General features: G+C 35.8%; 1 protein-coding gene across 1 annotated transcript in view; it reads left to right on the forward strand.

Annotated features, from left to right (window-relative positions):
* Positions 1-16,788, forward strand: part of NUDCD1 (NudC domain containing 1) — a 65,767-nt gene that overhangs the window by 4,833 nt on the left and 44,146 nt on the right. Inside the window, exon 2 of the mRNA XM_019628466.1 lies at positions 6,108-6,262. Within this exon, the coding sequence (XP_019484011.1) occupies positions 6,108-6,262 (155 nt within the window). The remainder of the gene's footprint in view (positions 1-6,107; positions 6,263-16,788) is intronic.

Raw genomic sequence — 16,788 nt, forward strand, 5'->3', positions numbered from 1 at the left:
GGGCCCTCTGGCGTCCCAAGCCAGTTCTTAACCATCGCGCCACTCGGCCGGCCCTGGATTGAGTATTTTTTAATGAATCGACTTTATCATCTTTGTTTTGTTATTTTAGTAGTTGCTTTAGGGTTTAAATATACAGCTTTAACTTCTTACATGATACGTTCAAAGGGTACTACTGCACTACTTTACATGTATTATAAGACCCTTACAATAGTATTATACTTCCATTTCTCTCCTTGCCTTTATGCAATTGTTGTCATGCATTTTACTTTTACATATTATTATAAATTCACAATACATTGTTATTTTTGTGTAAATAGTTAATTATCTCATAAGGAGATTTAAATGATAAGAAAAAAATCTTATATATTTTTCCTATAGTTGCCATTTCTGGTGCTCTTTATTCCTTTATGTAGATCCATATTTTTTAAATTATTTTTTTATTTTTTAACTACAGTTGATATTCAGTATTATGTTAGTTTCAGATGTACAGCATAATGGTTAGACATTTATATAGCTTACGAAGTGTATTGATCCATATTTTTAGCTGTATCATTTTTCTTCTCCTTGAAAGACTTAATATTTCTTGAAGTGCAGGTCTTGGTGATGAAATTTTTAAGCTTTTGTATGTCTGAAAACATTTTTATTTCGCCTTGGTTTTCAAAAGACGTTTTTGCCATGTGTAAAACTCTAGGTTAACAATTTTTTTCTTTCATTACTTTAAAGATGGTGCCCCACTGTCTTCTTACTTGTATTGCTTCTGATGAGAAATCTCATGTTCTCCATCTTAGTTTTTTAATACTTGTCTTTTTTTCCTCTGGCTGCTTTTAAGATTTTTTTCTCTTTTACATTGGTTTTGAGCAGTTTGATTATATTGTGCCTTGGTGTGGTTTCCCTCATGAGTCCTGTGCTGGGGGTTTGTTGATCTTCCCAGATCTCTGGATTTAGTTTTCATCAAGTTTAGAAAGTTTTCAGCCATTATTCTTTCAGTTTTTTATCCCTCTCTCTTTTATCCTTTGAGAAATTCAGTTGCCCTTTTTTAGATTTATGTAAGTTGACCCCAGTGCATCAGTGTTATTTTCACTTTTTTCCCCATTCTTTTTTTCTGTTTTATTTTTTATAATTTCTATTTTCATGCCTTTAATTTCACTCATCTTTTTTTTCTCAATGTCTAATCTGTCATTAATCCTATCTAGTGTATTTTTCATTTTAGATGTTGTAGGTTTCATCTCTAGAAGCTTGATTTAAATCATCTTTACATCTTTGATGTACCATTTTGATCACGTGGAATATAATAACTGTTTCGGTATTCTGTCCTGATAATTGTAACTTCTGTGTTGGTTATGTGTTGAACTTCTGTTGATTGGTAATTCTCTTCATTATGGGTTTGGTTTTCTTTTCTCTTTGCATGCCTGGTAATATTTGACTAGATGCCAGAAATTGTGAATTTTACTTGGTTGGCTGCAGAGTATATTTATGTTCTTACAAATCTCCTTGAACTTTGTTCTGAGATGCAGTTGAGTTACTTGGAGACAGATTAATTCTAACGGGGCTTGCTTTTTACGATTTGTTAGGCTGGGCCAGAGCAATGCTCCGTCTAGGGCTAATTATTCCCCACAACGAGACAAAACTTTTCTGTGTGTTCTGCCCATTACCCATGAATTCGTAGTTTTCTCCATTCTGTCGGGTGGGAACAGTCACAGCTCCCAGCCTTGTGTAAGTGCCCCAAATGATTCTCTCTTATCCTTTCAGATGGTCCTTTCCCTGACCTGGGGTAGTTTGTTTAAACATGTGCCACTTGTACTCTGCTGAGTATTTGAAAGACACCCTTTGCAGATCTCTGAATTTCTCTCTTTGTGTGGTTCTCTCTTCTCCGGTACTCTTGTTTAGTGAACTATAGCTGCCTTGGTCTCTCTAGACTTTATCACTCAGTTTTCACAACAAAGAGAGGCTGTCTGGCTCTACCTCACTTTCCCCTCTGTGCCATGGTCTGGAAACTCACTCAAGGAAGTAAGTGGGTAGGGCTCACCTCGTTTGTTTCTCATTTCTTAGGGATCACTGTCCTTCGTTGCCTGATGTCTAGGGTCCTGAAAAACTGTTATTTAATGTAGTTTTGTCTAGTTTATTTAATGTTAATTTATTGGCTGTTTCTGATGGAATGATAAAATCTGGTCACTATTTTCCGTCTTGGCTGCAAGCAAAAGTTATTCAATATATATTTTTAAGTGAAAAAAAAAAGATTTCTATAGAATGGTGGAGAAGAAGCAAAATTAAAATGGGTAAATGAGGATAATGAGAAAATGGGACTGCAGACGTTTTAAAGAAGTTTGAGAAGTACAGGGTAGGAGAGAGCTCTGTGTTGAGTGCAGTGCAGCGAGGAGCAAACCTGTTTCATTTGTCTGGTTTTTGAGTGGGTAAGTTTTCAGCATGTTTAAGTGGAGGAGAAGGGACCAGGGGAGAGGAGATAATTCCTGGAGGAGGGTCCAGAAGAGGGAGGAGAGAACGGACTCATGCACCAACCAATGTGAGAATTAGCCCTGCAAGGGAGAGAAACAGGGAAATCAATACTTCTTCGTCTTAGGTGCCTTAGAGCAAACACTTTCTATGTTTTAAAGGTAAGCTTGTCAATGATTTTATAGGAGAAGTACTATTAACCTGTATTACACATGAGAAGACAGGTAGGAAGGTTAGGTAACTTCACCAAGCTGCTCGGCAGTGGCAAAGCTGACCCTACAGCTCATGCTGTTTCTGGTGACCTGGATAGTCAGGTGGGCTGTTTCTGCAGGGTAGGGAGATACATGCTGGTGAAGATTTAGGCTGTAGTTGGAGTAAAGGGAGAGAGGAGCTATGTAGCCATTGTATTTATGTAGACTGTATTATAAAATTCATAACTATTTTCATGGAGGAAATGATGGGGAAGCGAGGCAGGGGAATATGTGAATGTATCAGAAGCATTATATAATGCAGTTTAGTGAGAGCAATGCTCCTACTCCTAGCCCCGCCCTGTTCCATACATCTTGCTTCAGGACTCGGAATACAAACTGGTACTCTTACTTTTTCACATTTATAGACACAAATAGCAAACTCAGTAACTAGGTGAAAAGAAGATTTAACTCATTGGGTCCAATTAGAAGATAAATGGTCTAAGAAGTGACCTTTGTTAATGTTTTAATGTTCTTTGCCTCTACCCCCATCTATTTAAAAAAATACTATACTTCGTTTATATAAGTATTAGATTGAATCATGTTTAGTTGGTGTCAAGAGTTGCATATTGGCAGTTTCATGTGGTTCAACATAATAGCGTATTACGTACAAGAAGCAGTAATTGCAACTACGTATTGCTAACACCATTAGCAGGGATCATATATGTTTTATTCATCAGCGTTTGCCCAATGTCAAGCACAGTGCCTGGCACCTAGTAGACATTCAATAAATAATTTGTGAATGAAAAACTATAGGTTTTTGAGGTTCCATGCATGTTTTGTAAGGAATTTAAGCCTTAAGTTCTTTTTAAAAGACTTAGAAGGATTTTTCAGGAAAGCTTTTTTTTCAGTGCACGATAATATTAAATAATACAATATTGACTACACTGGCTTTTTAGCCCTTTGTTACAGACGTTTCTTAACCATCTCAAAGATCCCAACAGAGATTTAAGACTCCCTGCTCTTTACCCCTTCTCTTAGGAGGCTCTGCCAGCCTCACATTCTCAACACTGCTTTTCTCCTTTCAGTTGCTCTGCCTCTCCTTTTATACTCAAGGTGATTTACATGACAGATGCGATAATGATGTCCCCTTTTTCATGTGGGCCATAGGCAACCTTTTTCTATGCACTAACAGCGCAATTATGAGGAAATGTATTTGTTGTGTAATATTTGTCATAGTATCGTCTAATATTACTGCGTTGGGCCATTATGGTACCATGTACATTTCCTGCAGTATCGAGTTTCATCCACACAGTGGTGCTAGAAAACCAAGAATTGATTGTTTCTCTTCTAATCAGTGGACTACGTATTTCTAACTGTTCTTTACAAAATAAACGTTTTCTTGAGTTATATAGTAATTTCCTCAGCCTCTATCAAATCCATCATAAGTTTCTAATTATTTTACTTTGGCAATGCCTCCAAACTTCAGTCATCCTTTACCCAGATGACTGCAGTAGCTTTCTAATGGATCTTCCTGGCTTTACTCCTGCTTCGCTCCTGTGTGTTTTCCATTTTGTAGTTATTATTGATCCTTTTACAAATTTGAATCTGGACTTGACTTCATTGCTTAAAAATCTGAAGTGAATTCTTATTACATTAAGTTTATCCACAACTATAAATAAAGACAAGGCCTTTCATGACCCAACCCCGCCCAGTTCTCTAGCCTCATTCATCTGTAAGCCTTTCCTTGTACAGCTCTGTTGCTTGTATTTCAGCCAGTTTGGCCTTCTTGGGAGTATTCGAACACAAGTTTTTCCTCCTACATTTGCCTGCTTTCCTTCTGCCTGTGATAAGTGTGTGTGTGTGTGTGTGTGTGTGTGTGTGTGTGTGTGTGTGTCTTCTTAACTCTACCTTATCCTTTGTAGCTTGGCTCAAATTCTGGAAAGCTTTCATTAATCTCCCCAAGTGAATCAGCTCCCAAAATTATTTGTTCTCACAGTAGGCAGTAATTTTTCCTAATAACATTTATTACAGTTTAATCGCATATTTACTTACTCAATTATTTGACTAATGTCCATTTCCCCACTGGATCATAAGTGCTAAGAAGGTAGATTCTGTGCGCCTTTGCTCATTGTTGTATCTCTGGTGCCTATTCAAATATGTGTTGTATAAATGAATGGATGGATATGTCAGCCAGGACTCAAAGCAGGTAATAGAATTAGGGGCAATGGAGCATTCTGGAAAAATAATACAATACTCCCAACTGGAATACAGTCAGGTGAGTTTTATATTATGGTAAGGTACCATCCAGCTTGATCCACTAATATATTTCCTGTTGGAGCAGAAATTAATTCAAGGTCACGGACAGCCCTGAACTGTAAGGCTTCCTGTCTGTATAGAAGGGAAGAAGGAGTGAGAGGCAGAGATCACATTTGGCAGATTTAAAATTATGGAAGCAGCTAAGACAGTAGAGCTTAAAAGTTCTCATCATAAGAAAAGAAGTCTTTAACTATGAGGTGATGGACATGTTAACTTACTGTGGTAATCATTTTGCAATATACTATGCATATTATCAAATCATTATGTCATACACTTTAAACATACAGTGTTATATGCAAATTATATCAGTAAAGCTGGAGAAAAGTAAAATAAAATATGGCAGCATCTTATGCTCTAGTGGAAAAAATACTATTCTTTAAGTAGGAAAACTTTTTTCTGTTTCAGGTATAACTGTTTTGTACTGTACTCTTGTGAAAGATGTGGTATAACATTGGAGAAGTCACCATTTGCGTTTACATTTATTTCCATAATTGTGTAATGAGATAATAAGAACATTCTCTTTACTTCTTAATGTGTGATAAAAATAAATGAGATAATAGAGGTAAAAGCATTTTAAAAAGTATAAAAACACTTTATGAAGTGGACTTTATATTTGCCCAGAAGACAGGAATCCTTTAATTTTAGATTTTCTCTGTTCTGTTGATTCATCACTCCGAGGAAGGGGTGCCTGAAAGGAAAGGTTATGGCATGAAGAGCCCTATCTCCTATGGCCACTGTCTGCTGAGCTCCGTAAGGGCAGGGACCATGTCAGTTCTACTTGCTGTTTATCCTCTGCACGCAGTTCCTGGAGGCGGCCAGAAACTGTTTTGAATGAATGATACAGTGAATTGTTCTGAAGGCCTTTGTGATGGACATTCTGCGCTTTTTTTTTTTCCTTAAGATTTTATTGGGAATTGGGGGAGGGGAACAGTGTTGGGGAATCGGGGAAGGGGAACAGACAAGTTGCTGTCGTTTTGTTCTTCAGTCTAGTTGTGGAGGACGTTGCTTCACTGGCCCATGTTGGCACCATCATTGTGCTCTTCCTGGATGAGGAAGCTGCTCACCGGCCTTTTTTTTTGCCACGTAAGCATTCTGCAGAAAGGAACAACCTGAGGCAAAACTCTTGATGTTTGTTTTCTTATATTTCAGCTGTGGCAGAAGTAAAACTTCGAGATGATCAGTACACACTGGAACACATGCATGCTTTCGGGATGTATAATTATCTGCACTGCGATTCATGGTATCAAGATAGTGTCTACTACATCGATAACCTTGGAAGAATTATGAATTTAAAAGTGATGCTGGTAAGGAAAAACTATATAAAACTAGCATTTCCCAATAAATATGATCCCCAGTTTTCACTTGGAATCCAGTGTCCCGAGTATCGATGTACACATACCTTTTATATAGGCTATCATCAGTCTGTGTAAGGCTCGTTTTCTGTTTAATTGAATTTTAATTTTTTTCCCTTTTTTCCTGTTACACATATTTATTCCACTCCTCTCCCACCAGTGGCAACTATTCTAGTGGGTTTTATATATCAGTGTTGATGCAAATGTTGTCATGTCTGCTTTTTCTATGTCAGATGCTATCTCCAACTATGATAGTGGATTTGCGTATTTTTCCTTGCAGTGAATTTTTGCTTTCTGTATTTTTAACTGTTAACTCTGCACACATTTGGGTTGTTTTGTCTGCTGTGGATCGGTCCTTTTAGCATTGTGAAAATTCTTTATTTCTAGACTCAGGGAATAACTTTTTTCTTGAAATCTTACTGTATTAATATAGGCATACTGGCTTTCTTATATATTACTGTTTATCTTTTTTATCCTTTTCTTTCAATTTATCAGTGTTCTTATTTTTAAAGTGTATCTCTTGTAAAGAGCATATAGTTGGGTCTTGTTTTTTATTCAGTATGACAATCTTTGTCTTTCAATTGGAAGACTGAGTACATTTATATTTAATGTAATTACTGATATGGTTGGGTGTATATTACTGTCTTGTTAATTCATTTCAGTTTGTCCCATCTGTTCTTTGTTCCTTTGTGTCTCTGTTTTACCCTTTTTTTTTTTAGATTTGTCAAGGCTTTTCTTTTTTTAATTTTTGAAAAGTTTTATTTAATTTTTACTTTCGGCTTTTTATCTAAACCTGCTTGTATTATTTTTAATAGTTAATGTAGAGATTACAGTATCCACCCTTAAGTTGTTATCACAGTCTGCCTCTAATTAATGTTATTCTACTTAAAAACAATGTATAAACCTTACATTAATTTTCCTTTTACTTTCCTTAACCCCTTTTGAGCTATTTTTGTCATATATTTTACTTCTTCATATGTTGTAAACTCCAGAACATATTGTTAACATATTTGCTTTTAATAGTCAGTCGTCCATTTGTAGCTTCCTAACTACGTTCTCCTCCTTCTAGCCATCTTCTACATTGCATCTACAGAAAATCTATCTAATTTGCTTATCTAATCTTATCATTCGTCACTTCAATTCCTTTAATATCTTTTTTTATGATGAAATCCACACTTTTTAATATGTGTTCATGTGATTTAAAGAACAAGAGTGGGCCGGCCAAGTGGCTCAGTTGGTTAAGAGCTTGCTCAAGAGTGTGAGCAACAGGGTCACTGGTTCGATTCCCGGCCCGAGCTGAGCTGCCGCTGAGCTGCCAACAGGTGGCAGGATGGCTCAGCTAAAAGAAACCCCAAGAAATTGAAAAAGGTATTTAGTGAAGTCTCTGTGACTACATTTATTTATTTATTTTTATCTGTCCTGTGTTGTTTTATTAGTTTCTTGTGTGTCCTTCCAGGGGTGGTTTGTATTTGTGTGTGTGTGTGTGTGTGTGTGTGTGTGTGTGTGTGTGCTTTATTTTTTTTGGCAAGTATAAGCACTCTGGTAATACCAGACTCTTGCAGTCCCTGAGACATGCCTTGTAGCCTGTTTCTTCCAGCCCTTTTCCCATGTGATTAGATCTACCTGGATCATTCTCCTCTTAGTTCTGTCAGGCTGCTTCCCAATCTTCACATAAGTCCCAGCTAATCATTTCATCTAGAAAAGCTTGCCCTGATTCCTCCCTTTGTTCCTCCAGGAGTATTCGAACGACTGGCTCTCAGATCTACGGCTGAATTTCCTCTAGGCCAGAGGTGGGCATATTGTTTCTATAAAAGGCCAGATAAGCTTTTAGAGTTTCTGGGCCGGACAGTCTTATGTCACAACTACGCAGTTTTGCTGCAGTACTGTGAGAACAGCAAGAGACAGTATGTAGATGAATGAGTGTGGCAGCATTCCAATAAAACACTATTTGTGGAAACAGACAATGGGCCAGTTCTCTTCATTGCCTATAGTTTGGTGACTCGTGGTCTAGCCTGTGGGTCTTTCTTATATTTCTGTAATCCTAGCACCCAGCAGGAGGCCTGGCCAGTATGTTTATCGAATAGATAACAGCTGTTTAAAGTTTGTTCTTACTCTTTGGAATTGGCTTTGCCTTCTTGATAGGATCTTCCTCCTATTATCGGGGTACAGGTATGAGTCTTTGGTTTGTTGAGATAAGTCATTTTACTGAATGAGAAATATTTATTTTTCTTTACCAAACGTTTATTGAATGCTACTTTGTGCTTAGTAGCCACATACTCATATAAACTGATGATATTCACAATGGAAATGGGCATAAGATGCAGAAGTCGTATGGAGAAGGAAAGTTTAGTAGGTGCTTGGCTGGCAGAGGGGTGTGATAGGGTCACAGTTGAGGGCCAAAAGCTTGATTTTATCAATTCATCCAAAAATAATCACAATTTGGGATGCTAATTTCAATTTAAATCACAAGATTGATTGTAAATCTGGCATGACAGTTTAATGATTGGATTTGAAATACTATAGATAAACAGTATAGACTGTTCACTATATTTTTCTTCTCCCATTGGAAAGTTTCAGTAGGAAATCAAATATAGCTGACCCTTGAACAATGCAGAGATTGGGGTGCTGACTCCTGCGCAGTTGAAAATCTGTGTATAGCTTTTGATTCCCCAAAAACCTAGTTGTCCCTTGGTATCCATGGGGGATTGGTTCCAGGACCCCCAATCCCACCCATGTATACCAAAATCCACGGGTACTCAAGTCACTTATATAGAATTGAGCAGACTAAATCATATAGTCGACCCGCCGCATCCGTAGACTCCCAACCCCGTATCAAAAACAAACAGGTATTTATTGAAAGAAATCCATGGGTGTGTAAACCTACACGGTTCAAACTTCTGTTCAAGAGTAAACTGGACTGTAATTTTATTCAGGTAGCTTATTTGATATGAATCACAGCAAAGACTAATATGTTGTTGATTCCTTTTCCTAACTTATTCTCTATCTTTTGTGGACACTTTAAAATAACTCATTATACTTTCTTAGTTTAGTCTCTCTCCACCTGCTTATGGACACATTTAAGAGACTATACATACATACACTCTGTATGCACTGTATACTTGGATAGTGTGTACACACAAACCAAATGCTCTGTATACACACGTGCACTCTGTTGCCCACACACACTCATACGTGTCCATACTTTGCCTATGCATAGTTTGCATTTTATTGTGTCTTTTAAATTTAAGGGCTTTTATGTTTTTAAAATTCTGATATTTATTTAGTTTTTAGGAAGACAGATCTGAAGTCTGGAAATTCTCTAAGAATATTGGCTTACAAGCCTAACTCAGTCACATAGTCTCCACTTTATACTGTTCACTTGACATTCAAAATATTGGGTTGTCGGAAAAGTCATGACGCATTTTTGCAACCAAAAACATAAAAACAATACATCATGACTTTTCCAACAACCCAATAGTTATTGAATGCGTACTATATGTTATGCATCGCTGTAAGCACTGGGAATGCTGTAGCATATAAAATAAAGTCTCTTCCAATTTATTAATTTACAGTAGACTGTGAACCTCTTATTTGCCTTTCTTCCCTAACTCGAACTTAACATTGAAATAACAGTCTCTTTTGGTACATGTTCATGCATGTTCAAAACAATGTATGCCTTTCCATATATATATATATATATAGTGTACATTTAAATTTGCTTAATTTCCTGATAAAATTAAAAGGTTTTTAAAAAAAATTTATTGGTAAGCAATAAGGAAACCAAAATTTAAAATGGATGACTTCTGCGAATGTTTCTACAAGTTGCCTTCTTTTTTTTGTTCTTAATTATTCTCATAACTGAACTCTTTCAGCACTTCATATGTATTCTCTATTTAGCAATTGGATTATAAAGTCTTTGAATTATTTAGTTGAAAAGACATAACACACACTCTAAAAATAGTTTATTAGCTCCTCTATGGAAAAGACCTACCATATACCTATTTTTTAAATTTTTCAAGTGGTAAGTGATGCTGTATATTTGAGTGAGTATCCCCTGCCCCAAATGTTGGTTTTTATAGGTCATATTTCCTGGGCTGGCAGGTGTCCCAAGAGAGGAGTCCTCTGGTTTCTTGTCTGAGAGGTGTAAGGCCTGATATTGGCTTTCTAGGATCCAAGAAAAATAAAAGATGTTGTGATCTCATCTTTTAATACATGGCATTCACTGAATTCTCTGTGTTCTTTCAGTAGTGTCCTTGACCCCTGTGCTTAGCTGGGCCTGATGGCCAGAGTCATTCTAGCTTAAACTTTCAATAGAAGAAATCTCCAGTTTTTTGCTTGGGTGGAGAGTTTATATTGACTTTGGGTGAACTGGCCTTTTTATGATCTCTTTTTTCATTTCAGAACATGCTATTCCCTTCAATTTATTTAGGTCTTCTTTTGTGTCCTTAAGTAAGATTTTTATAGTTTTCCCTTTATCTTACACTCATTTTATTAAATTTATGCTTAAGTATTTTATAGCTTCTTCATTTGTTGCTAATAGAATATAGCTATTTCTGTTTTCTAGGTGCTTATTGATAAAGACTTCGCTGTGTAAACAGCCACCTTATTTCATAATTCCATAATTTTTTACTTATTCCCATTTAGGTTTTTTCAGAGTATATACAATTATATCCATCAGCAAAAGGAAATGGTTTTATCTTTTCTCTTCCAATGTTTATAAAAATCGAAATAACATTCTGTGTCATTTCAGATTTACCTTATTGGTGTTACTAAACAGAACCTCCGAGACAATGTTGAATAATAATGGGGATTGCAGGTATCTCTGTTCTTGGTTTTAATTGTAATGGCTTTTAAATTTACTTAAGAAAATACTGGGAATTCAGATCAAGATGGCAAAGTAGGTAAATGCTGTGCTCACCTCCTCCCAAAGCCACATCAAAATTACAACTAAATTATAAAATAACCACCCTTGAGAAACCCTTAAGACTAGCTGAACTGATATAAAGGATAGAAAAAAGGAAATAAAGAAGAAACCATGTCGAGACTTGTAAGAGGGGCAGCGATGCAAAATGGATGGTCCCACAGTCACATGTGCCGCTTAAGAATTGGGAAGGATATCTCAGCTGCAGAGGTCCCCTCTAAGGAGTGAGGCATCCCAGCCCAAAGCACCAGTACCAGGAAGAGGAGTCCCCACAACATCTGGCTGTGAAAATCAGTGAGGACTGTGTCTGGGTGAGACTGAGAGCTGCTGTAGACCCAGTTATCCTCTTAAACAGCCTGAGCACACTCATTCGTTCACAAAACTTGTCCAGAGCTCCAGCGAAGTGACAGCAGCTTAAAAAGCACCAGGAACATATGGGGAGGAACTGAATTGTCTGGCTGCAGGGCAAGTGCTGGAGGGCAGCTCTCTTCAGGACAGAAGTGCTGGCAGGCACCATTGTTCCTTTTTTGAGCCCTCCCCCAACCCAGCCTGCAGCCACAGGCAGGTGCCAAATCTGTGTCTACAGCAACCTGGCTAACCCTGGTGATTCCACCCTGGTGATTCCCTGAGACTTTGCCCCACCTAACTCATGCACTGGCATGAACCTCTTTCAGCGAGTGTGCCTCACAAGCAGCCAACCTTAGTCCATTCTACAGAATTTCCCAAAAATTAAGGAATAATAAATTTTAGATCATTTGCCAAAATAGCAATGGACTTCTTAAAATATAATTTCTAGGGCCTTAAAGTAAAGTGCATGAAGAAATTGGGTCCCAGTGATTATGGTTAAGATTTTAATTTATTCCCTCAAAGTCCTTCCTAGTTTATAGGAAGGAGACTTAAACTTTGTAAAACTTCAACATTGAGTCCTTGCATATATTTATCTATTATAATTCTTTCAGCAGCCCATCCTAGTGGTTTATTATCACCAAAAAGATTAGATGTTAAATAGGCCACTGTGTGTGTTCGTACTGTTTACCAGCTCAATGTTATGATGATGGGCAAAATATTCAACTGTTCCGAATGGGCTGAATGAGAATAGCCTTTCTGAATATCTATTGAAAGAAAAAAAAAATGACAGGTCTTTTGAGCTTCCTTTGCTCTGCCCACTCCAAACTCTTTGGAGTGTACTTTCTTTTCTAATAATGGCCCTTGAGCCATTCTCTACTGTTTGGGCCTGCTTCTGTTTCTTTGAAATGTATTTTTTTTTCCTAATAAACTCCTTTTCTGCAACTTTAAAAAAAAAAAAGGGTGGCTGAATGGATAACTAGACCCATACATATCATGCGTAGAAGACACCCACTTCAGATCTAGACACACACACAGACTATTAAGTAAAGGAATGGAAAAAGATATTTCATGCAAAAGGAAAAGAAAAAAATGCTGGGGTGGCAATACTTATATCAGGAAAAATACTTTTTAAATAAAACAAAGGCTATCACAAGAGAAAAGGAGGACATTTTATCATGATAAAGGGATCAATCCAACAAGAGGATATAACCTTTGTAAATATTTATGCACCCATTTGTAGGAGCACCTAAACACATGAAACAAATGTTGATGGACATAAAGGAAGAGAGAGACAGTAATAATAGGGGACTTTAATACCCCATTGACCCAGTGGATAGATCATCCAGACAGAAAATCAACAAGGATACAGCAGCCTTAAATGATACATGAGACCTGATGGGTTTAATTGATACTTTTAGAACATTTTACTTATACCGTATAGGGATTCTAAAAATGATAAATGAACAAACAAAACAGAAACAAACTGATAGATACAGAGGACAAACTGATGATTGCCAGATGGGAAATGGGTTTGGGGCTGGGTGAAAAAGGTGAAGAGATTAAGAAGTACAAATTGGCAGTTACAAAATATTCATGGGGATGTAAAGTACAGCATAGGGAATATAGTTAATAATATTGTAATAAGCATGTGTGGTGTTAGGTGGGTACTAGATTTATCAGGGTGATCACTTTGTAGGTTATATAAATGTCTAATTACTATGCTGTACACCTGAAACTAATATATTGAATATTAACTATAATTGAAAAAACGGAAATACTGTTGGTTTTTGATAAATGGCTTTTATTGTTTTAAGGTTGTTTCCTTTAGCTTCTGTTTCTATTTAAAGGTTTTTAAATAGAATGGCTGTTGAATTTTATCACATGCCTTTTAGTACCCACTTATTGATTGTGTGCTTTTCATTAATTTATCAATGTAGTGACTTAAATTAATTCCATAATTTTCTGATTTCTTAATTTCCTTGAATAAATCCCTTTTGGAAAACATGTATATTTTTAGATATATTTTTTGGATTCTATTAACTGATATTTTATTTAGAATATTTGTATTTTCACAAGTTACAGTACTTTTGAATTTTGTTTTTGCTGATATATATCTGATTTTTATTAAAGTTATTGTGGTATCTTTAAATGAGTTGTAGAGGTTTCTGGAACTGGAATGGTTGAAGATTGAAACGATCAGTTTTTTATATTTTAAAGATCTTCTTTGGACCTACTATATATCCTGCTGTCCTTTTCAATGTTAACTTCTCTAATCACCTGTCCAATTTATTCTACGGTAATTAGTTTATTTAATCTCTGTTTCTTGGGTGATTTTGTAATACATTTGTTGCTGTAGAGTGTATTGTGCTCTTAAGATTGTGTCTTTTTCTCTTTTTCCTGTGTTTTTCCTCTTTTTCCATAACCAAACTTTAGAACGGTATTATTTTTAATGAACCATATTTGGGATTGTTTTAGTTTTTTTCTGCTTATTAATTCAGCTTTTGTCTTTGGTTTTCAAATAGTATTGCACATCAGAGTCACTTGGAGTAATTAATCAAAACAAAAGCTAATGTCAGGCTACGGTTCCCAAAGATCCTGCTTCAGTATGTCAAAGTTGGGCATGGTCTGGGAATCCATCTGCATTTTTATCAAGCATCTCAGATGATTTTGCTTGTGGTTCAGTGACCAAGTTTTGAGCAACTTTGCACCTGAAGAGTTCATTCTGAAAAACACCACACTTATTTCTTGTCTTTCTGATCAGCAACAAAATAAGTCAGCCTGCTTTTTGAAATGTGTTGGGGGCATGTGGAGAATATTGGCCACTAACTACATGCTGGCCTTTTGTTTTGTTTTGTTTTTTATAGGAGAAAACGATTGTTCTAATGTCTATTTTATTGTCTGATTTTTTGTTGTTGTAGTCAAAGGCACATATGCCCAAATCCCATAGAAGCTCCTTTCCTGTGGCTGGTGTAAAATGACCAACCACCCTTGTTCAATCTGGGCTAGACATTACTGTGGTCAAAGTGAAGGCAGTAGGACCCCAGAAAGGAAACCCACACATTGCTTGGCCTTCAGATTTTGTCAGACTGCAGGTGGCAGCAGTTCAACACAGGTTTTAGAGGCATTCTACTTACAAGTCAGTTTCATTTGTGGGTTTGCAATCTTTAATTTTAGAGAAATGTCCATTGGGAGGAAGTGTGCTTAGGAAGTAGAAAACCTTAGGGAAGCAAAATAATGTGTGTTTAAAAATTTTAGTTGTTATATCATTTTATTATGGTATTATGGCTTATTTTAAAGTAGTGTGTTCATTTTCTTAATTTTTAAGGAATTAATTCTGTCATAATGTTTTTTCCGTTTACCTGAAAAACTAGTTTCTGCTATTAAAGAAGTGTGTCATCTTGTGGTGCCTCTTTAAACTGCACTTAAAAATCATTTGTGAGCCTATGTCTTGGAGTGACAGGTGACAACTACTTACTTGTTAGTCCAGCTCAATTGTATGCCAGTATGTTCACTTCTAGACCTGAATCTCAGCTTATTTTCTGTGGTGAGTTTATTAATAGGGAAACATTTATTTACCTCGTTAAAGAAAAAACAAAATAAAAGGGAGGACTAAGTTCTTGGAATTGTGTGCTTAATGCATATTGAAAGCTTTATGTTACCGAAACATTACTCAGTCAAACTGCAATTAATTAAAAACAACATTTCTTAAAACTTTAGCAAAAAAAAAAAAAAAAGAAAAAGGAAGAGATTTTTTTTCAAATCAACTTAACTTTTGTTATTAGCGATGAAAGCCTTTCTCCAGAAAAAGATCACTTCCTTTTAAAAGGGCATAATTTTAAATGTCAGTGTCTAATAATACTAGTAAATGGCATTCTTATTTAATTTTGCTTGACCATTGTTTTAGAACTTGAGTAAGTAACCCTTTCTATAAATGTTAGAAAAATGTTTTGTTAGTTCAAAACTTGTCTCCTTGTAGATGAAACTGAGAGGACCCTAAACTCCTGTTTAGAGATTTTTTTTATAAATATATAGTTTATATATTCATATTTAATATTTATAGTGTCATTTATATACAATATGTGGACATTATAATTTCTGTATTATGTTTTATTGACTTAGATATCCAATTTAAAATACTGTATAATAGCAAGAAGGAAAGCTAAATATTCATAGTGCGGTTTTGGAAGGGGGAGTATTCCAGAAACTGCAGTAGGATCGGAAGTATCATTTGTTTAGAAAAGTTTTGAAGTGGTTCTTCTCAAGAAAGTGTGGAATACAGGAAAGAACATCAGCCTTTGTAGTGGATTCCACCAGGATTTGAATCTTAGCCCTGCCATTTTCGAGCAGTCGAGTCCCAGGCATTCTATTTAATCTTTTTGAAACAGAGCTCTTTATCTTCTTAAAATGGGGATAATAACTTCAACTTCATAGGGTTTGATAATAATTAAATGAGATGGTAAAACGTCAAAGTGCTCATCTAATACAATACAGTGCTTTTACATTATAGTTACTAAGTGAATGAAATGCAATGAAATTTTAATTATTTTGCAACTCAGCTGTGAAATGTTACCTCAGAATGATTTTCAACAGCTTTGAACATAGTTACATTAACATTTTTTGTCTAGAAGAAAATGATCAGGTGGAATCAGGCCATTATAGATGCCACTAACATAAAGTGTTATTATGAGAACACTTTGTAAAACTGTCAATGGAGGTTATTCAGAAATAATTTGATATTGTAATTTAAGATTTATGGAAGAAATAGTTTATTGCATACAGTTCATTTAAAAAGTAGAATGTACCCTTTGAGAATTAGATTTCAAAAATCAGGAATATTCAGGTTGCTTTCACTTAAACTGTCATTTAACTTCAGTAAGAAATACTGTGTGTTTTCTTTTGTATTTTAATTTAACTATAATAATTTTGGCTTTACATTTTCATACTAGAATATCTTAATCATTCTGTTGGATATTGCAATCATTTATCTGATAATCAGACTTGTAGCAATCTAAGTCAATTGTAACCTTGTATTTAAAAGAAAATGGCTTAAAACAACCTTTATATTTATGTGTGAAATAAAGAATAGTGAGTTAAGTTTAGCCTTGCATTCTTCCTAATCACTAAATTCGATGCAGTGAAGAACAAGCATGTTGAGGCGATCACTAGAAAGCTTTACTTTGAAACAGCGATTTTGAAGAAATCCCATTTT

The sequence above is a fragment of the Hipposideros armiger genome, unplaced genomic scaffold, assembly GCF_001890085.2.
Source record: "Hipposideros armiger isolate ML-2016 unplaced genomic scaffold, ASM189008v1 scaffold_792, whole genome shotgun sequence".
Taxonomy (NCBI): Eukaryota; Metazoa; Chordata; class Mammalia; order Chiroptera; family Hipposideridae; genus Hipposideros; species Hipposideros armiger.